General features: G+C 36.6%; 1 protein-coding gene across 4 annotated transcripts in view; it reads left to right on the top strand.

The window, feature by feature from the left end:
- The first annotated feature begins 1,509 nt into the window (after window positions 1-1,509).
- The window catches only part of LOC108047312, a 37,647-nt gene continuing 15,456 nt past the window's right edge, over window positions 1,510-23,700 (top strand). The window contains exons 1-2 of one of the 4 annotated variants that reach the window (XM_044460119.1): window positions 1,510-1,949; window positions 4,100-4,428. In XM_044460119.1, the coding sequence (XP_044316054.1) occupies window positions 4,242-4,428 (187 nt within the window). In that variant the 5' untranslated portion in view covers window positions 1,510-1,949; window positions 4,100-4,241. Of the gene's footprint in view, window positions 2,025-3,856; window positions 4,429-23,700 lie in introns of those variants that run through there. The other 3 variants (XM_044460121.1, XM_044460120.1, XM_044460122.1) reach the window with 3 other exon arrangements.

Here is a 23,700-nt window from a genome sequence, read left to right as displayed (position 1 = left end):
TTTTGTGAGTAATGACAATAGGTAAAGAAGTTGAGCTGAATATTAGTAATTCACAATTTTTCGCCTGATATTAAAGTTTTCCTTTTTTTATATTAACTTTTAATAATTTAATGAAACAATATTTGTTCAATGCTCATAAAAATTATTAAATGTGGCGCTTACTGCAGCTGATCGATTCAAGGTATTTAATTTCATTTTGTTTTATTAATTTTAATTTTTATTTTGTTTTGATTGCTTAAGATATTTTAGTGAGCACAAAATATTACTGCCGTGATCCTTTAAACGATTTACGCCGTCCAAGTTTTTAGAGATCCCGCTTGGCCGGAGCGGATCATCCACCTGTGGGAGGTGCTTTTCCACCTCCGCAGGTGCGGCATGGCAAAGAATTTAAGCCTGAAAAGGTCCATTATATAAAAAACGCAAGTATTGTCACTTAAAAAGTTGGAACAACGGCGCCAAAACTGTATGACCACCTTAGAGAAAACGCAGAAAGTCCCGTAACGCCTTGCGAAACGGCAGAACGTGCCTATATTTGCGTTAAACCCAAAGGTGGTCATACTGCCTGGACCTGAAATCTGTGTGTCGCGAAATTCTCCGTTCCGCCGCATTTTCCGCGAGAAAAAAGTGACGTCGATTGGAGCCGGGGGTGGGGGCAGGTCGCCGCGATCAGTTTTTCGTGGAAAGTGATCGAATACACCAGTTTTCCCGTCGCGTGTGTTACCCATGTGCAAAATACAGTGCTGCCAGACCGTCAAACTGAACTTTACCGGTTTTTCCCCAATTTCTCAGTTTTCCGAACTCGGCCCCCAACATGAGACCCCCCAAAAGTTGCGCCCCGCTCCCCCACACCCGCCACGACCCTGGGACCCCCTAAGAAAAGCGCAGGAAACACTCCCAGGCCTACCTATCCCGGCGGTGCCATTTTTCTGTTGCTTGTAATCACTTATGTACATTCCTTACATGTTGTTGGTTTACAGAACTTTAACAGATGTTAATAAAAAATCCCAGTATTTTAAATATTGCTTGTCAAGTTATAAATGTTATAAGATAACAGAGAGCTGGCAAGTAAAATTTCCTCTGAAGTTAACTAGCCTTCTCTCTCTTGATGCTGATTGCTCAAACAGTAAGATGAAAGTTAAGAATTAGTTTTAAATAAAATTTACATTTTTTAAGTCCCTTTCATATTTTAGTTGTTTGTTTTGGAATAAAAATGTTCTGTTATATCATGTACTTCTAACAGATGTCCCTAGTTTTAGCCCGCCTACATTCTGCATATTTATAGGAAAGTTCTGCTGTTGGTCAGGAACGTTTGGCAATGAAACAAACAAGGGGGAGGGAGAAAGCGAGAGAGCAAAGCCTTGCACTCCGAGCTTTCACTCTTTCCCTTTCTCTCAGCCATGGACGTTCCACTATGGAAGCTTCGCGCGTTGGCCGTGTGATGGCGCCACTTCTCTACTAGGCACTGCGAACTCGAGTTTTTTTTAGTCACAATTTCAACTTTGAGGCGAACGCACGTCGTTTTTGTCGCGCGCGTTAGTTCAAACCCCTCTTTTTTGAAAGAGCCCCACGAAAACCGAAACTGAAAACTGAGTCAAACGAACAACACGCACACTCGCCCATCACTGTGTGTTTGTGTTTGAGTGTGTGCGAGTGGCCACTAAAAGTAATATCGTGTTTACAAAAAAAATAAGGAGGAAAATACCCGTAATACTACAAAAATAAAAAACGAAAAAGTGCAAGTGTGGCAGCAATAATAACAGAAACGTATTCAAGGCAAATCCGTGGCAGTGCATGCAGTGAAAATGGAAAATCTTTGAGCCTTACGCTTGAAATGCCGCATTTGTTGCGTGCCGAAAACATTTGTCAAGCATTTGTTGTTGTTGCTGGGGAAAACTGAGAAAACTGTTGCGGTTGCGGTTAATTAAAGCGCGAAAAGTGGAACACAAGATGTAATCATCCGACAACCCCAAAACCAACCAAAATTAAAAATAGTCGAAACAACAGGAAAAGGGGGTAAACGAAAAGTAAATCCTAGTAAAAGCAAGGGCTAAACTTTTACATCATCAGTTTTTTATAGTTAGTTTTTATAGTTCTCCAAAAAGGACCCTAAAAATAAAAAATTAAATTCGGGTTATCATCACTAATTGAAAACTTTTGGGAATATATATTTCTGAAAATGTATACTTTACTTAAAGAATGTTTGGTATATTAAATAAAAATACTTCAAAGTTATACTAAAATTTGATATCCAGCTGCTTTATAATAATAATATATTATAAATATTACAGTTTTATGTATAAATATAACATAAAATATTTTCCTTTCCTGAGTTTATGGCGGTGCATAATCTTAAATTCAGTTTCATCTTAAAATAAGTCGTAAGAAATTTCATTGAAATACTTTAGCTTAATAGTTAATAAAGTAACATATTTATCTAGAGATTATTAGATTCGGAACACAGCTTGACTTTTCCGAGCTCCGCTTGAAAATTCCAACTTGAAAATTTGCCATCATAAATTCCACTTTTAGCAAGAGAACATTTTAATCTTTAATTATATTTTGTCATTTTTTCTTGTCTCGCCGCTTCCACCGTCTCCCTTTCTGGCTCCTGCTTCAATTTAGGCTAATTATGTTGCTTGGGCGGGTTGGAGTAGATATAGTGTCCTGTATATAAGGCTTGGTCTTGGCCATTTATTTCGTGCTGCATATTTTTAGGCGCTCCATTTGCCATTGTTGTAGGTTTTGCGGGTGTACGCGATTTTATTGTTGCTGTAATTATAATAACAGCTTCTGGTGTTGTTGCTTGATTCCACATCTGCACCTGACTTGTTAGCTATTTATTTGTGTTTATCCAGCCATTGTTGGTTTTAAATAAAAAAAAATGGCACAAGAGCGGAAAAATGGAATATTATTGTTAGCTGTCAGGTTATGACAGTTTATTTATATTTTTAAATATTTATAAATATTTGTTAATTGGCGGTGTTGTCACTAGATTTACGAATGCCCATAAATAATGTCCAACAATAGCGAAATGTAAAAGACACGTGCACGGTCGATTTTTTACGACAAATTAAAGGATGTAACAAAATAAGCTTTAAAAATAAACGCTTCACTTTTGTTAATACTTAGATATTATGTGAGTGGAGTTTCCGAGAGTCCTTTGTATAAAAACAAATGATTTGCGCTTTTGTATCTAATAAATAAGTTTCTTACTTGTTCGATCTTTGAATATTATTTTAAAATATATAGTTTATATAGTGTGATACATTATTATACATACGTTTTATGCATTGCTCTGGTACGTTACCTTATCCATGTATTATCAGTCCAATTTTCCCTCACCTTAATTGCTTTCATTAATAATAATAATAACTTTGAAATAAATAACCAAATTGGCAATAAATTTTGAAATAATGCACTCATCAGAGGCCATAACTTTGCCATCTCGATATATGAGTACTTCTCTATGCTTCGGCCTCAATTCTAAACTTCTATAGGAAATGGGATAAACAGCAATAAACCAATATATGAATATGGACATTATTTGTGCGATACACATTTTTAAATTTATCAATTTTTTAGTGACTTTTTATAGTAGAATTGGAAGATGAAGGCGTGTGGTTGACAGAAAATCCTGATTAATTCTTTAAATCATATCAGTTTTTCGGCAAGGGTACAAAAAAAACAAATTTAAAAAGAATATTGGACCTTTAACATTTAACTTATTCTGCCACTTGGAGTTTAATTCACCAACTCAATTGCCTGGCAAGCGTTTTCCTGACGCTCTAAATCAAGCAAAGGGTTAAAGAGCGAGCGGGTACTAGATTTGGAATTTATGTGGCAAGGACTTTCCTTCGCTTTTCTGCTTTTCCACGCTTTTCCCGCATCGGAACCGAGAAAAGGCTGCTGTGTAATTAATCTTTGCCCAAAATGCTTGAAAATTTATGTCTTTAACTTGACTGCAATGCCGCTCCATGTGATGGAAAAAGCAAATGGGGGGCAGCAGGTCCTTTAATAGTTTTTGCCTTTAACTTTTCCGTTGTTTTCGTTCGCGTCGCGATTAAAAGTGATTAATAGCCAAGATTTTATTACCGCACAGAGCAGAGGCAGCACTAAAACGGGGAACCCCCAGAACAACAACTTAATGTCCAAATGAAATAAGTGAAATTTTCACACCGAAATTAATAAAGACATTAGTGCGTGTGGGCGTGGCACATTTGGGGCATTTAACGGAGGCAAAGATGTGTGCCCGGGATCCCTTTACCCAGCACCAGCTGCCGCACCACCATAAAACCGAGCACCACCAATGCCACCAACAGCTGAGGGTGGAGCAACAGGCTCCGGGTGCGAGGAAATCGGCCACAGGAAGGACGGCGGCCACGAGTTTGCAGATCTGGTATATCCTACATGTGATACTAGTCCTAATCGGTGAGTTATAAATCTCTCTCCCATAATAACATATATAAAAGGCTCTTTTGGGCACATTTTAAATGGCTCATAATTAATGCAAGGGTTGCGGGACTCTTTTTTCAGTTTTATTTATTTACAAATATTTGCATCAGGGGTATGTTCAAACATTAATGGGAAATGTGTGCCTTAGTTCGGCATAGTCAAGCATTAATTTAAATTGGGGATCTAATTATACAAGTTTACCCTTGTGGTTAACTAAAAGAAATATTTCGGCTTGTAATGATAGTCTGTGGTAGATGAGAAACGAGTATAAATAATTAAAAGTTTGTTAGTTTTTAATAAGCTAAAGCAATACCAAAATCCTTTCAGCAGATAATATAAAAACACACTAAATTAGCTCTATAAAAAATGTTGGTGTACCTAAATTTATTATTTTCAAGAGTAACATGCATTTAGACACCTCTTTAACGGATCCTTTGAAAAACCAAAGTTCTAAAAACAACAACTTTTTTCTTGCCAACAAATAATTCCACGCATTTTCAAAGTACTTTCAAGTGAAGTAACAAATATTTTAAATGTTTTCTAACAATTTCTCTGAAAATCTGTAGCCAAACAAAAAGTTTACGCATTTTATTATCAAACATTTTAGAGCATGGTTTCTGTGGACTAAAATCCAGCCCCCTCAAAACGAGTTCCTGGGAAAATCCCAAGAAAAACAATCAACAAATTGAAGGCTAAAGAGCAAAACAATCGAACAGTTCTAATGGCCAAAAACCAAAGGACCGATGGACAAATTGGGGGACGCAGACGGAATAGAAATTAATAAATTGGGCAAGAAGCCCACTTTTGGCCTGCTATTAGTGGCTACGTTGGTATTTTTGTTTGTTTTGGTAACGAAAATGTTTATAGAAGCTAAGTTTGGTAGCTTATATTTTAATATTATTTTGTATTGTGTTTTCTAGATAGTTTGACCTATATTGTTGTGTTAAGAAGAAGCTTTTAATAAATGATTTTGTTTAATTTAATAGGAAATTGCATTTGGCTTACATACATTCATATAAACTGTTATTTGTTTTCTTAAAATCTATTATTTTTGTATTTATTAATATATGCTTTTTATGGTACACTGCATTCACAGGGTATTTTTTGTTTCACATTTTGTTAATCTAAAATATTTGCAATCATTGTTGGTGTTGGCTTTTGTGTCGTTTTTTTGGGGTTCGAGCCAGTTAAGTTGACATTTCCGCTAGGGCTGGAACGTGAGGGGGTTACTAATATGGGTGGCGACAAAAAGCAGGGTGGCCAAAACTGTGCTTGAAGACTGTAACTGTCTTTTCATTATTTTCAAATCATATCACAAAAGGCAGAGCTCGAGCGGAGGAGATGGGGAATGCTGAGCAGCGGAAACGGATATGGAGCCAATGTTTGCACACCAGCGGGGATCTGCAGGTCCTTTGGCCCTCCCTATAGCCCACTGTTATCCTGTCTCCTCGCCTCGCCTGTGTGGGTGCGTTGGCTTAATTCAACGTCTCATTTGCATACATTAAAATGTCACATTTTACATGTCGTTTGTGCGTCTCGCCTTAAGCCTAACAGCAGTAACAGCATCCGCAGCAGAAGCCAACGTCAGTTAGCGTTAGGGATACTCCTACTCCGACTCCCTCAAAGCCGAAGGAACCGAAGAGCCATGCCGATATCCAGGCCTCCAGTCCAAAGGCCCCACGAGCACCCAGTCCTACACATAAACTACATTAGCAATTGGAGGCAGCCGAAGGCAGCCATGTAAAAATGGCTTAACGCGCAAATCTTTCAACTAAACATTAATCCTAATGGTTTTCAATTTTGTTGCGCCTTCTGTGGCAAGTCAAGTTCGCGTCTCTTTATTTTCCAGTCTGTTTTTTTTTTTTTTTTTCGCAACCCACACCCACAGTTTTCATTTTTTGCGCTCTGACTTTGACTCTGGTTGTGGGCCCTGCTTTGCATGTTAATACGCTCTTTGATATTGCCGAGCAGCGCCTGCAGCCTGATTGCTTCTGACAGCGTCCCCCAAAATGCCCGCCCACCCCGGGCTAACTGTAAATATGAAATTCGTTAAAATTTCATTGGAAATTCAGCTCGTTCTCATTGAATTTCGGCAAAAATAATGCCTAAGCACAAATAAAACGGCTTCACCTGCCTTTGCTTTTCTTCTCTACTTACATTTAAATGTGGAAATATACACGTACGTATATCTATATCGCCTTCCCCTCTCATTAGCCGACAACACAATTTCCCATTAATCAAATCCGGCCCACAGTGCAAATTTCCCTTGACTTACTTCACAAAGAAGAGAGAAAAAATCGACAGGGGTCAAAATAATCAAATAAAATGCTGTGGGTATCACCCTCTTTCGCTTTCACTTAATTGTACAACCGCTCCCATTCTCTATTTTATATATTTCATAGTAATCGATGTGAATTTTATTTTGATTTGAGGTTCAAAGTATGTCATGTATGATGGGCTGCAAACAATATTAATTATTTTAAAAAAAATATCAAAATAAACAGGTTTGCTGAGCTAGAATATTGTTGTTATTATTAAATATTTATTTTTCTAACAATTTTTATTTACAAATTTGTAATATTTTATATTGAGGGCAGTATTAACGATGCATCGCGATGTTAGAAAATTACCCATATAAGTATGCTATATTTTTTGAATTTGTAATTCTTACTAAAAATTCGTTTTATTTGCGACAATCTATTTTTGTAGGGATCATTTGAGATCAAATCCAGGATTCAAAAAGATTTATATATTAGATGAAATATATTTTCCTTGCTCATTTTCACAGAATACTTCTCCAGCCAAAAACTACCCAGCAGATGATGCATATGTGGCCATTACGGGCTACATGTGTACACACCAACATCCCGACTGTGTACTTATTTTCCCACATCCCCTCATCCATACATTGCCATTAAATTGTTGCTGGCAAACTGAGCATAAGCTCAAGTAGGCTTTTGTTTAAATAAAACTGTGTCGCCACAATGGCCAAAGCAACTGAATCTGTGTGTGGGTGAGTGTTTTTTTCCCTGCTTTGTATTTGTTTTGATTATTCACACACGCACACACAGATGGTTGCAATAGATAGAAAACACACACACATCCGTATCAATGTCCTGTGTTTGCCAGACAAAAACATTTTGAGCCACTAAGCTTTTGTTGAAGTTTATCTCTGCATTTGCCCAATTGATGGAAGCTCCTCAATTGTTTCTATTTTCTTTCTTTGCTTTTGTTGTTTTTTTTCTACTTTTATTTATTGTCGTTGACATAAGCAGCAGGTTGCAAAGGTGCCTCAAACACAAATAAATCATAAGGATAGCGCAAATGTTCATCAACTGTAATCCAAAACATTCGTACATATATCATGGCACTTTTGGTGACAGCAATTTGATGGAACAAATTTCATAAAATGAGTTTGGTGTACAAATTACATAAGCATTATTTATGTATATAAAATTGGTTGAATAGTTTAGTAATGGCATTTATTTGGATGTGTATGACGGTTTATTCTTATTTGATAAATTCCGTAAATTAATTGAGTTTTTGTAAAATTAAACTGAAATACTATAGCAACTTTTACAAAATTATTATTATGAATTGGGTTGCTGATTATCAATATATTTAAAAATTCAATTGAATGTGATAAAATTTCTTTCTACATTGACAAAGTCCACAAATTCTTAAAAATGAATTTCTTTGTTCTATTTTATTTGGTAATATGGATTTTTATTTGAAACTTGATAGGTTTTAGGGAAATTTTCACATTTCAATTAAAAGAAATTTCTAAAGGCCAACAAAAGAGGGCCAAGAAGCAGACAATGTCATAGGACAAGACAAACAGTTTGGGACCCAGTTTTTCGGTTCAGTTCGGTTCAATTTGGTCCGATCCGGTCAGAAAACGCCCCTAAGCAAATTGAAACAATATAAAAGTCCGTGAGTTGACTTGGGCTTTTTTGTAGCTTTATTGAAATCATTAGAGCGAAGAGAAAGCACAAAAAAGTGTATATTCGGGCCTCGGTAGGACTTAGCATTGATGTCTAAGGAGGCTCAGACGAACGACCGACTGACGCCTATTAATCATGCAGACTTCACGTTCCATTAAGCAGTCAACGAGTGGGAGTTAGAGGGTCAAAAAAAGGAAAGAAATCCGAAGATGGAGACGTGTGAGGCCAGGCCCGAAAATGTTCGAGGCATAATTCCTCAACATGGTCGGATTACGGTTGGGTCAAACCAGGACTATGCCTAAATAAACTGGATGAATCACCAAGGTTAAGGGTCAGCCATTGGATACTCTAAATATTCCAAAATTCATGTCTTGCACACTAAACAAAATACATAAAATAAAAACTGTTCATTTAAACAGAACTGTTTAGCTTTATAAAATATATTTTAATTAATAAAAATCAATAAGCAAATAAAGAAAAAAGCTACCAGTTATACTTATCCAAAGGGTTAAAGGAAGAAATTTCAGAAGCTGAAAAGTTTTGACACTAAATAATCATTAATATTATTAAATAAAATATTTCAATAAAAATAAAGTAAGACTTTAGACTCATTCACATATAATATTTGTTGGCACTGTTGAATTTTTGAACCAAAAGAAGGTTTAATAGTAATAGTAAGTACTTCCATATTGATTTCCTTTAAAATATCGAAAATCCCAAGTCAATCGAAATGCTTTTCCCCTTTATTTTTTGAACCCGATATCTTGGTCCCCAGCTCTCTTAGTTTTATACCCACCACTTGCGGCATGTGCGAAGGTTCAAAGTGTGAGCAAGTGTACAGAGCCCCAGAAAAAGAGCAGACAGGAACAGAGAAGCGCAAACATGGAGCAGCAAACAAAGTCAGTGGCCATTTGCCTGTTTCCAACTTCTGGCTCCTAATGGCCAAAATATTGTATTACAACAAATTGAGCAGCCAGAACGAAAAAGAGCAAGTCAAACGGGGAGAAACACCCTTTAAAACGGACCCCAAAAGGGTCCTTGCTGCCCCTCGTTCCTCATCAGCTGCTGCTGCTAACGATATGGAAAATTTATCAAAAAATCCAAGGGGCCGACAACAACATGACACCGTCTGACCGTTCGTCCAGGCATAAAATAATCAGCACAGTCAAGGATCCACAGGATGGGTGTGGGAAATTGGGAGGAAATTGTGCGGAGGGCGTAGGAAAAGGCAAATGTTGGGCTAAAAGCCTTTCCAGGTCAGACCTTGCAACCTCAACCTCATGGGCGTTGATGGCCAGCAAATTGATTTGGATTTGCAGTCAGAAATTATCAAATGTGCAAATCGACCAAAGAAATCTGTGTAGGGCATCGGAATAAGGAGTGGGAGATTAATATGGTTACACGATCTGATATGGGTCGCAAATCAAGAAGGTGAAATGTATTCTTGGGTGGTAAATACACTTTCGTGTTTTATTAAAAAAGTTTGCTTAATATGCCCTTTAAATATTGTAAAAATATAATTAACGGTCTACGATTTTTGTAACTTTATAAGCCAACATAATAATTTGTGTTATGTGCGTTGTTTTATAAAGTATTTTAGTTCATAAAATCAAACCAAAATATTTTATTTAAGGTCTAGTTTCCCCAGAAATGTAAATGGAAATTTAATATTATAATATATTACTAAAGTTAAGCTGATGTATTCTGCCTATTCAAACTAAAGCAGAGCTTGACCTTCGAACTATTTTTAAGTTTTTTATGCACTCTGCGGAAGAGGGCACTTGATTAGGAGAAAGTGCAGGCAAGCGAAAGTAAAGGCTTGGGACAATGTGGGCGGAGAAAGCGGGGGTGTGTGAGTAAATAAGACGCTCACACCCACAATCAGAGCTCTGGCTAAGTCGTGTAAGCCGCTCACCAAAGCGTAAAGACAATTCAATCGATGGCGCATACCCACACAATCACACTCGGGGAAAGTTCCTTGCTCACTTCGGGCCAAAGTGTTTGAAATATTTTCACTTGTGTCATTTCCTCGAACACATTCCCACGGAAGTTTAGGGATGGGCTCGTGTCTGGCCAAGAACACATTACTTACATGTGCCTGCAACTCAAGCTGATTTATTCACGCATCATTTGCCACGCCCCCCGCCTGTCACGCGCCCATCGCTGCCAAGACGCTCTCGAGAATGGCCCTGGAAAATGGCAAATGGCAGCTCATTGTTGGTTTTTCGTTCTATTTTTTTAGGAGCCCATTAAACGGTCAGTTCAAGGGTATGTTGTAGTCAGGGAACTGATCTTTTAAAAATTGTAAATCAGATATTTTTACTGCTGATTCGAAATAACCTTGCATTAGATTTATGTTTATATATAACTTCTTTTGTGTTTTGAAAGCTGTTTAAAAAATTAACTTTTAAACATTTTAAATATTTATTGAATAGTACATTAATAATAATAATAATTTTAACTCAATAATTTCTTGTTGGTTAAACATTTCGTACAAATATTATTTTTCAAGCGTTGCATGTTCTACAGAAAAAAAAATTTTAAGATTTGTTCGATATAATATTTTGCATTTAAAAACACATTTTAAATTAGGAGTAACCTGCCGTAATTGTCAAATAATTATTTTTGTTTTATTTTGTTTGTTTTGGCAACGTTTTTTTTTTGGAAAATACATACAAGCACAGTCAAAAGATTTTTACTACAAGGTATTCTGAAGTCTTCGCCAATCTCTTCTAGTCTCATTTCTTCCTGCAGTGGATTTTTGGCAGTCACTGTGCTGCGCAAATAGAGCGGAAAAATTCCGCCTCCGGTGACTGCTTTTGCTTTTTCTATTCCCTGACTCTGTGTTCCCGAAGTGAAAGTTGCAGGGGAAAGTTTGCCATTTGACTGGACCAGAGCACTGAGCACTCGTAATTTATTTGGGCCGCTGGTAATCAATGCCTCCAGTGAGTGTGCGGATGGGTTAAGCTTATCACATCCGCTTTTCGGTCCGTTCCGTGGTCTTCAAGTTGTAAAGTGGCCCAAAGAGATGGGGGAAAGGCGGGATGAGAGACAGTTTTATGGGCGCCAGTTGAAAGGTCACTGCAGATGGTCGATTTGTGGCCCTCACATCCACGTTTTTCAACAGAATTTATGACGAACATGCTGCAACATCCTGTTAACATACCCATTTGCATATCCACATGCACATTCAATGGTCCAGTAAAAGAAGCGAAAAAGTACTGCCACATCCATAACAATAAAGCCGCATTAGCAGCTGGCCCAGCTACAAAACAATGCCGGCCGAAATGGTTAGCTAAATTATAACCATCATTTTAATGGTTATTTTCGTTTTATTTTTCTCTGTCGCAAAAACCAAGAGCTCAGCACAAAAATCGCCGCACAAATGATGCTCAAGATGGGCAACAGCAATAATGGCAAAAAAAGAATTTGAGTTTGTCATGGCAAGTATTTTTGTCATCGGCTTCAGTGACCTTTAAATGTACTCTTTTGTTAGCTGAATATTAAGAAATGCTTTTGATATTTTATAATTTTTAATTTGTTTAGTAAGCACAAAAGACAAAATAATAAATAATGTAAATTATTATATTATATAATTATTGTATAGAAAATAAAACATTTACCAGAGAAAGAATTAATTTGTAATCTATTTGAAATCATTGTCATATAATATTATCAGCAATAAGAACTTTTATTTTTCTGTTGAATAAAATAGAAATAATCACAAGCAATTTTAATATGCCCTTTGGCCAGCGAGTAGGGTATCCGTAAATTTATATCAAAATGCGCAGCACTTGTGTGCAGTTGTCGCCGCCACAAAGTAAAGAGAAAAGCTGGGAAAAGCGCATAATGGTGGGGAAAAGCGGGGAAACTGCCAATGGCCTCAATGAGCGTTTGAGAGTGTGTGTATGTGTGTGTGTGTGGGTGTGTGAGCTGAAGTGCAAGCGTGTGAGTGGGCATGCAGCTCCTTTCATTATGACAGCAAAATTTTCCCACTTTCCCTCCGCCTGCTTAACTTTCCTTTTCTCTTTTTTACGCTCTCTGGAGTCGCTGCTTTTTGCTGCTTTGTGCATATCATAAAATTTTAATTGAATTCTGGCATTTTACCATGCGGGAATGGGAGTAGAGATTACATCAACTTTACAGCTGTCAATAACTTTGATGTCGCCAAAAGTCTCTTTGCCCTCTTTTATTTATATGCCTCGTTTCGTTATTTTTCATGGAAATGGGCGAACTACTTTTCAGCTTTTGGCGTTGTTTGCCGCATTTCATTTTGCCTGCGAAGCGTTATATGAATTCAGTTATTCCGTTGGGTGCATATTCAATTTTTTATTCGCTCTTCCACCACAGCTTGCCATCTCCTTTATCCTCTCATTCCTCCCCCTAGACTTCTCATGGATTAATTCGGCTCTGAATAAAAAAATTGCCTGACATTTTTAATGCAATTTTAATATGCGCGCGCAGCTTTATTAAATATTTAATATTCCCGGCTTTTTTCTTGGTCTGCTCTTTGCGCTGGTTAAAAGTTAATTACCATCCATATTTGTCTGTGCTGCTTAATAAATTCAATAAATTGCATTGACAACGAATATTCCTTTACTTCCTATATCCCAAAAAAAAAGCAAACTATTTAAATGTATTATCTGAATGCCAAATGAAAGCAAATGAGAGGATCGAGCTTTTATAATTTCATTATAACATGTCAAAGAATTAAAAAAATTATTATCCAACTTAGCATAGTTGTACTTAAAATTAAATATAAAATCAAGCATCTGGCAATCAATCAAGCCTCGCTCTTACAATTTTAATACTAAAAATATTTTATTTTAGCATCGTATTGAAAAATATATGTAATACAAATAAGCAACCTTCAATATTGACAATTTATAAACTTTTTATCAAACTTGAGCATTTTGCTGTTATATTTCTAACTTGTTTATGAGCCATAAATACTTTTGATATTCTTCGGGTATGTTTTAAAACCCACTCAAATATTAGCACCATTTCTGAACTCTAAACACACATGCACTTCCCCCAAAACGTCAAAGCAAATATCTATTTTATTATGCATTTGGCGCCTAATTAAAATTACGCAGTGAATGAAAGGACACACAAACTCCAGAAGAAGTAATATAAAAATGTAAAATAAAAGCGAAGTAAAAGGAAACAAAAATCATAAAAACAATAACAAAAAGTAATCAAAAAGTGGAGCACTTTACTTTTGTTTGTCCTTACCACACAGGGAAAATAAAGAGGGGTGAAATGGGAAGGGGCAAGTCCGTTCGGGCAGATGTTTTTATAGCTCATAAATTCGTAAGATGCTGTGCGGAATTGGCAAGAGCTGGAGAAAGCGGCGAAAAGGGAGAAACGGGCAACAAAACATCAGAATTCATTGGCTTCTGCCAAGTTTTGTTTATCCTTTCGCTGCCTTGGCATATAAACGCTTCTTCTTCGCTAGCTTTCCCCCAGCCGAATCAATACAAAATTGATGAATACAAATGATCATAAAAAACAATAAAAAGCAATGCCAAAAAAGCAGCTGTATCTTAGGGTGCCAGGTCTTGTCCTGATTTGGTTATAAAAATCCCAGCCACGTATTTTCCTCTGTTTTCCTTTCGCCCAACATTGTGGGCGAAAATTGGAAATGGAGCGATGTAAAGATTTCCAGACAAATGCATTTTCGTTTATTATTCATATATGACTCTATATAATGACAGATAATCACTCATTTGAAATTAATTTCGCGGAATAAAGCCGCAACTCAAAGATGTACCAGATAAATTATGGGCAGAGCAAGGACTCTGTGGAAGTTTAGGTGCTGTAAACGGAGGATAACGATGCGTCTCAACTTGAGCTTGTCGCTTGTCTGCACTTGGCATCTATGGCAACTTCCATGGAGAAACCGAAAAATGGAGAAAGAGAGGGACTGTCAATCACCGAGCTTCATTTCAAGCGTATCGCTATCTAATGGTATACGTATAGTCTAAGATGCAGATACCTATCCATGCACAAACAAAAAATACGACCATTTATTGCTGGGTAAATAAAGCAATTTTAGACAAAATAATAATGTATACTTTTTAACACTAAAATATTGTTAAAGGATTTTTATAAGTATTTTAATCACTAATTTAATATTTGTGCTTTATGCATTTTAAATTGATTCAATAGTAAAATAACACTTTTTGTACGTTTTGAATTCCAAACATTTATCCAACAGATGTATATTTTTATTGCATCAACATTGAAAACTATTTATTAAACAGTCAAACGATTATCTTAAAATGTTTGCCTATTGAGCGAGGTGATGTTATTTTCTCAGTGTTAGATCAGAGAAAGTAACCAAGTGATAGCAAATATATGCATAAACACAAACACCCCCCAAAAATCAAACAAGCACACACAACTCACAGATGTCTCTGATGGGAAATTGATTTCAATCAATCAAATATTGTGATTACTCTGCTGGAGAGCGAGTCCCAATCGCAATTTCTGAGCCAGACCTTTTGTGGGGCCATTAGCAATAATTTACTTAAGGGCTTAAAAGGAGTCGAAGACACAAGTGTCAACTGGTTAATATAAACCTTTTAGTTAGAGAATACAAATATGTTTTGGGCTTGGTTTTGGTCTTGGTTTAAGCTACTGTGGTTGTTCCTTAATCAATTTGATTATATTTATTATAATGTGAGTACTTATTTTCCTTGATTCTCATTTAACCACATTTTAAAGTATTTGCACTTTACATTTAGATAACTAATGACCTATAGAATGTGACTTCTTCCTTTGCTTTTCCAATTGCTTTAGAATGGGATTCTTTGCTGCTAGATGCAGTTCCATAATTCCCCTTTCAACTGGCTTCTTTGTTGACGCTTCCATTTCTTTTTATGATAAATTGATTGATATTTGAATTTAATGATAAGCTCTCTGTGAGACGATGGGAAATCAAGAAGGGAAGGGACCCAGACGACCAGTTGGCAATTCAATTTGCCTGGCCTTTCATTTTTCAACTTCAACGGCAGTGGCAGCCGCGTGTCTTTGGCTTCTGCCTCGTGTCTTGTAGAATATGCAAATTTCTTGCCACATTTTTCCCGACAGTTCTTGCTTTTTATCCTGTTGCTGTTGTCGGAGTCATTTTTGATAAGCAAACTTTTGCATTGATAATGATATTTTTATAGTGCGTTGACGAGCTTGAAGGGCATTAGGAGGAAAAGGCCTGTGATGTTTTATACTGGGCTTCGCTATAATCTTTAAAAACAAAAACTTCAATGGTGTACTTGAACTTAAATAATTTGGATTTATTCATTTGGATTCAAAAAATATTAATTCATATCTAATGAAAATGAATAGAAGTCTATAAGAAAGTAATATTAATTCTATCTATATTAATTGAATAAATTGAATTCCATATTAATGTGTGTAACATCATTTTTTTAAAGAAGTATTAATTAAAATAGAGAAAACTAATATAACCTTAAAAGCTCTTTTTCTGCATTTGTTATTATCAGAACGGTGCAAAAAGCTAACGGCCATGCCGACGATTGGCAATCGATTTATAGGCCAATTTGCATAATCATTAAGTTCACATGCCGCCACACAAACACATGGGCAATAACTTTTACTTGAGCTCCAGCAGAAACAGGAGCAACAAAAAAAGGTTGGCATAAAATTTTGCTTGAATTTTTTATGCGAAATTGATTTTCCCCAACGCATTGCGGCTGCTTTCCACCGCTTTTCCCCACCGCCACTTCCATCGAACTTCCGCCCCAGACAATCTCCGCCCACATTTGGAAATGTCATGTATATTTACCTTTATCGGTTGATTTTCCTTGGCGCTCCGCAATCCGAGTCAACTTATTTGCAGTCAGAAAAAAGAATCCTTGAATATTTGAATTTATTGTCAATCATAATTATGTAAAGAAAAAATCTTCGATGTTAATATTCGTCTAATAGTGAAATTCAAATGATTTTATATTAGGATGCTTATAAATAATTTGAACTTCTCACTTCTGTGCTTCCTAATAATTTCAAATTAATTTTGTATAAATAATTCTTTTTGAACCACATTTTGTAGAATAATATTATGTGAATGTTTGTTTTGCAATCGATATATTTCGATTCTATTTTTCTTAGTGAGATCCCATGAAAAACGAGAAAGTTTTTCATAAATTCCTCTACCTTCACCTGGCTACAAAAATTGCTTAAACTCGTGATGGCCAAAGTCCGTTTTGGCCTCATTAAAGTGCCTCCGGTTAGAGCCGGGCCACTGAATTATTTATAATACTCTCGGTCGGTCCAAGACGCCGTATATCCCTTGGCATGGTAATGTGCCAGGGCCAAGTTGTCTTTATAAATATATATTTCCACCCCCTGCATCGCCCCTCTGAGGTGTGTGTCCATCCCCTGGGGCTGGTCAGCAAAAGTTGAATAGGAAGTTCCTCAAATTATGCCAGAAGCAGTCTAAAATACAAAAAACCAGAGAAGGTAAAGTAAAGAAAATTGGTCGGTAGGAAGCGTGCTTATGGCCTTTTATTTTAAATTCCCTGCTATGTTTTTGGGCACATATTCTATGGCAGTCTATGAGCCAATTTTTTAGCTCAACTTTCGGTCTTGGCCTCGAGGCATAAGTAAATTTTTTCGGTACTATTCGAAAGGAACTTGAATTGAGAGCGGTAATCAAATATTAATGTGGGTTGGAAGGAAGTAGTAGAGGAGAATGCAATAAGTGGGATGTAAGTCAATGGAGGCTTTGTGGTGGAATTACCACGAGCATGATAGTACAGGTTTTTGAATAAATCAGCAGGACTTGCATGCACAATGATCAATTAAGAGAGGAAGATATGGAAATACATTTAATCTTATCTTTACTCTAAAAAAATCTATTAATCTTTAAATGCTTTAAGAAGTAAGCTAAAAAATATACATTTAAGTAAGGAGTGATTATAATTTTATGGTATCATCACATTAAAATCGTGTATGTCTGTAATTTGCTTAAGCTTTTTCCATCATCAAGAGTTTAAACCGATTTTCATCTTATGTTACTTCCGAGCCCCCTCTTTTTCTTCTTGACTGCATAATTCATATGGCAAAGGGCCGGGTCCACAGGAAAAGTTGCCTTGGCTGTTAGTTGGCTCAAAGAACCAGGCACTTGGCATCGCCTTAAGCCGTCTTTTCAGCGCCGCAAATTGCATTTAGCGCATTAATTTGACGCCTTCTCTGGTGGATACGGGATGTAAAGGAGCAGTTAACCCCGCCGCCCCTTTAATTAAAACCCTAGAAGATCTAGGTCCTTCTCTTACGCACATTGTTTCCTTTCAATTTGTAAGAGGGCAGGCCACAATGGAAATATTACCATTTGAAAACTAAGTAAACTCTGGGGATTTATCGGGGTCACCAATTGCTCGTTTCTTTCGTCATCCACAAAAAATGCACTCAAGAAAATGTATATCCTAAAAAGCATTTGGATATATAATTTTAGATTATATAGGGGTTTGATGTGTATTATAGCAAATGCCTATTTATTAACATTAAAAATATATACATTTTTTAATTGAGTGCTTTAATTTGTTTCTGATTTTTGCGATTCTGGGAATTTTTGTTCATAATTGTGGCATTCTATTGCCTCTACCTTTGCTTTCATTCCTCACCTGACTGGCGTTGACTTTTGGTCCTCGTTGTGTGCGCTTTGATGTCTTGCGGTTGCTTTCCGCCCCGGAAAATCTCCCGGGAAAGCGGACGAGGAGGCGACCTGACCCCAAACCAGGCGCGGAAATTTTGCGCCGCAATCTCTTAAGACCGGCGACAAATATACTTGGTCTGGCGTTCGAGGTTCGGGATTTAGGGGGGAGGGGGTCGACCGGGGGCTTTAGGCATTACCAAGATTTAACAGCAACTTCTGGGCTTTTGTCGTCGGCTGTCGGTTGTCTTCCGTCTGTCTGTGGGTTAAACGATGCGAGTGAACTCAGGTAGAAGAGGACACGCCGCTCGTAAATAATTAATCTGCCCGCAAAGTGCGATTATCAAAGTGTTGGAAAAATGTTAAATAGCTCCCCAGGGCAGCGATGCCGCCAACAACATTAAAATGTGGCGACAGTTCAAGCTTGAACACTCAGAAAAAAACGTGAAAGCCACCAAAGCATTTCGAAAATTATAAGTTGAATTATGAACATTTAAACAAAATATTTTGAAACTGGGTATAACGCCTAAAAACCTTTGGTAACATTCCTATCTAAAGATAAACTTAGTTTTCAAATTGTTTGAGACGTAGACACATATTTCCTCTTTTTTATATCTGGGCAAAAAGGACACACATTCTTTTCCAATTTTATTTACCGTAGTGTATCCTTTTCTGTCGCCTTTTTCAGGACATTTGCCCGCTGGCTATTCAACTTGGAGTTCTTGATATTTTTTGACTGCTTCAGTTGATGTTTTTCAATTATGCAAATAAAGGGATTAATTTGTTGCGGCTTTCAGGAGAAAGGGAACGGGGATATATGGGTGGGGATGGTAGACACTGGAAATTGTTTTAAAGAATGCGCCAGGCGCTGATAAAAGTTTGTCCCAGCCGAGTTTTCACCCTCCCTCCTCCCATTTTCATTTCCTCGAGATAGCAAACTGTGCGACAACTATAAAAATTTCAATTACAAAAAGGGGGTAGAGAATTTTCGAAAGGATGGCTCCTGAAATTGGAGGAGGGGAGGTATGGGTGCGGCAGAAACAACTTCCAAAATTGACTTCATTAAAGTCGAAACAATTTTTGTCTGCGGACAAGTCGTCTATTTTGAACGTGCGTGAATGACAATGGGTGAAATGGTTGCACACGAGAAGTATGATAAAAAAGGTTGTGTTGTAGCGTATAGCTTAAGGAAAGAAATTATAAATACACTTATATTAACTATTTTAGATGTATAATTTAAAAAAAAAACTTATCGCTAAATAATTTAACAAAAAAGGGGTTGTGTGAATTTTAAGAATGAATACATAAATTTTAGTCCAATAAAACAAATCTTGCCAGCAAACTAATTATATAAATGATTTAAAAACACTGTTTTTTCAAAAGGACTAGATACATAATCCAAATGAAACACAAAACTTCGCTTCATTTAATTTAATTTGTCTTCAAATTTGGTTGGTGTCAATTTCAGTTCCGTGCGAATGTACTTATTTTTGAGGGCTGTTGTTCTTCTGGTTTCTTCACATTTGTCTAACCCCTTTTACTCTCCAGTTTATTTGCTTTTTCAATTGTCAGTTGAGCGGGAAGTGGCTGTTGAGTATTAGGTCTAAATGGCAAATTTCAAACATTCCGGAGAAAAAGGGGAGAAGTGCCATCAAGAAACTCTTTATGGTGATATGGTGAGAATGGCGGAACTGGCACCCCGAAAAGGGGGGTCATGTTGTGGGGGCGTTGCACAAATTAAGCCCGAATGAAAATTAAACGATGCATGAAATTACTTTGCTTCTTTTTTTAACTTTTTCCATTCTGCTGTTCGTTGTTGTAGGCAAAGTTCTTTTGCAGCACTCCCCTTATTTTTTCTTCCCGTTTTTTTAGCTTCTTCTTCGACTTTGGCTTTAGCTTTTGGCTTTTTACATTAAGCGGAACGGGGTTCTTCTACCATTTTCCACATACAGTGGCGCAGAAAAGGGTTTTACACCAAAGTTCCTTAGCAGATGGAAAAAAAACATAATTCAATGTTTAATTTATTTATTGTCTCAAGAAGAAAACTGGTCTTATTAAGTTACAAATTTAACAATCAATAGTAGCATAAAATTATCTTTTAATAATTAAAAATTTTTTTAAACCCCTTTGTTAAAATCCCATGCAAGCCATTGCAATTTCACTTCGTCTCAAGTTCTTTTGTCGTTTTGTTGGCTTTTTTAATTTTTAATGTGCAGTCAGTTGTTGTTTCTGTAGTCGGCAGTGGAAAAAGGGACACACACCATTTACGCAGTCAGTCCTGCACCCACAACGTGAGAAAGAGAAGGCGAGAGGAGGAGCGAGAGAGACGGAGGGAATGTCCCGGGCCAATTTGCAAAGTCAAATGCCAGTCAACTGCAATTAAGGCGCTAAAAACGTAGGGAGTGTCCCCTTAATAGGACATGGGCTATGTGGCCCTAAATTAGCAGGATCATACATTGTATTTTGTATTCCTGGAAGTTTTTCAATTTAGGTTCTAACAGAACTATTGCTTCCATGTAAATTGGTTATGCTTTCAGACTTCTTAATGACGAAGAAAGAATGGTGTCAATAAATAATTGCCTTTGTAGAAATTATATTTATATTGGCGTAGTGTAGCAAAGGATATACTATTTATTAAATATTTATATTCATATTTACTTTATATTCAGTAACTGGGATTTCGGTTTAAACAATAATTTCTTAATTTCATATTTCCTTTCCTTGTTGGCCAATTTAATCTTGAAACACAAACATTTTTACGACAGGATCCTTTCTCTCCTCGTACACTGGCACAAATCATTAGCTTATTAGCACATTTTATGGCACCATCTACTCCATTTATTTGCCTTTTTCTTCTGTTGGGCTAACAAAAATATGCCGACACGGAAATGAATTTATAATGTATGATGTTTGTTGTTGTAGTCGGTGATTCGTATTTGGGGCTATAAAATATTCGAGCCTAAAAAAGCGGACTGCATGTGTGCTTTTGTGTGTGTGTTTGTGGAACAGCAAAAAGGCAAACAACTAACTCATTTTGTGGCTGCCATCGCTGTCTCTTCTTCTTTTTTATGCCAATTGTCTGCCACCGACACACAGACATACACTCGCAAACACTAACACAGGCCAACCGACACACACACAAACTCACGTGGATAAAACCACGAGAAAGCATTCAACGTATTTTTTATTAAAGGCGCGACTGCGATTTTTGATTCCGATTCCGCTGCTCTCTTTTCCTTCCCCCTGCCCTTTTACGGTATCTGACCCTGCTTAATACACTTAGAAAAAAATATTCTGATTAATTTGGAATCAGCATTCTACTTTTAAGACTTGGACACAATTTTATATTTAATTTAATTTATGTTTTACATAGTTTAATTACATTTTTCAATTAGTAGGTATAGGTACTGTTTTTCGTTTGAAATATTATAACATTTTTTTTATGACAAATGGCCAATTCACTATATATATAAATTACTCATACGCCACCGAGTGACGTCCGGTTGCTATTACTTGCAATACTAAATTTAATATGCAAATAAAATAATTTTTCATTTAATTTTTTTATGTTCTACCTTTTTTTTTTAGTGTGCTGATGTCTAGTCCCTATTTGTGTGCACATTGTTCAATAATACAGATGGCTCTGTGTCAGTGTGTGCATAACCTCCGGCTTGTGTTTTTGAGTTGGGCGTGTGACAGCTCAATATATTCGCCATTTGTCGCTGTATAAACCACACACTCTTTTCCTCCTTTTTTTCCACTTAAGGTGAGGTTCTCTGTCTATTTTTTGGCGGTACCACCGCCGCTAGTTGCCATATAAACGTGGCTTGCTGAGTGTTGCAAAACTGTTGAAGGATGCTATAGACAATAGGAAACCATCTCTCTGCACCTGTAACAGTCACCTCCGGAAAGGGAATGCCACCCTGGTTCCAGGATTTTACAATCAAACCCTTTAAATAAAATATTCAGTAAAAGCATTGTTTGGGGAATGTGTCAAAAAACCAAGTTAAATAAGATATTAAGATACAAATTACTATCTTAAATTCTTAATTTTAAATATAAAAGCTGATGCGTTACAAATAAATATACAAATTGCTGATTTATAAAACCTAAAGTCACATTTTATCGAAAAAACAATTAAACAAAAATGTTAATTACTGGTGATTAAAGATAAAATCCTACAGAATTGTAAAGAGGTCAATGAATCAATGACTTGTCATAAATGAATCCACCATTTGGATGTGTAAAGCTGTCGGTTTATTTTTAAATCGCCAATTTTCATTTTTTAAATTCGTTTTTAGCGCTCTCTTAAATTCGCCAATTTAACTGATCGTGTAAGTTACACATTTCCGTGTAGTAATTCATTTTCCTTATCAGGTAACCACTGTACCTAGTTCCTTGTGCATGAGTCCCTTTCCTTTACTTTCCCTTCGCTTTCTTATTCCTGTTGTTGTTGGAGAAGCAAATGCAGGAAAATCAATTTCGTTCTCCATTTGCAGTTGGCAATTTGCATAATAAGGTCGTTTGGCGCAATTTGCATGTGAATGTGATAAATTCAATGGCGGCGCTGCACGTTACACCACACACTAACACACTTGCAAAAGCGTCTGAGACGGCGTCTGTGTGCGTGTGTGTGTGTGTGAATATCTGTGTGAGTATGCGTGAGTATTTGTTTTTTCCCGCTTTCCCACAAAACGAACTCACTTTTTCACGTTTGACGTTTGGAAAAATGAAAAGTGTAGCGGTATATTAAATAAGTGGGTGTAACCCCCACCCACACCAGTGCAAATAAAACCGTTACTGTCCTGGCCACTGTTACGGTTACCGTTAGTCCTCCAGGGACTTTTGGCCGAAAACCCGCCAAAATGTCGCGCAAGGCAAATATGGGGATATGTGCCAGGTTTTGCTGTTTGTGATTTAAACGCTTTTGGGCTCTGTTTGGATACGTATTGCGCTCGGGGTATGACTATTTTTGGATTGCAAATTCACTTGAAAGCTTAAACGAATTTTTTAGAAAAATATATTTTATACCAATCGAACCTTTTTTAAGAAAATATAACTCTTTGAGCAACTAAATAATTTTTTATTGAAATCGAATCAGCCATGTTTTGAAACCCTATAAAAATATCTGGGGATATTCAAAATTTTGAGTGCACACAAAATGTAAGCCAAATTAATTTATACACATTAGACAACTTCTCTTTATTATAAAGTGAATTTAGCAATATATTTCTAGCACATAATTACGAGTCTCATTTGAAAACTTTATCAATAAAATTATTTATTATACATTTATTTATTACTCTTGTTCTAAATCCTTTTAAAGATAAATGTAAAACAAATATTGATAGGGTATCAAACATTCAACTACCTGCTGTGCTTCCCTCAAAACTTTGAGTTTTTTGCGCATGTATTTTTGTTTCGCCTTACACGTGAATTGTGGACTGCAGTGACGTGCACTGGATTTTCCGGGATCTAAGAGCCGGAGTCCAGCAGGACAAGTCAAAATTCATGTGACAGGGCCGAAAAGGTTTTTTGTGTTTGCTCTCTGGCCATTTGGTTGGGAAAATATGACCAGCTGGAATCATAACAGCTGAAATATGAATGTGGGTTAGGGCATAAGAATTAAGG

Source organism: Drosophila rhopaloa, unplaced genomic scaffold (assembly GCF_018152115.1).
Source record: "Drosophila rhopaloa isolate 14029-0021.01 unplaced genomic scaffold, ASM1815211v1 contig_2, whole genome shotgun sequence".
Classification (NCBI taxonomy): domain Eukaryota; kingdom Metazoa; phylum Arthropoda; class Insecta; order Diptera; family Drosophilidae; genus Drosophila; species Drosophila rhopaloa.
This window is presented reverse-complemented; position numbering and strand designations above follow the sequence as displayed.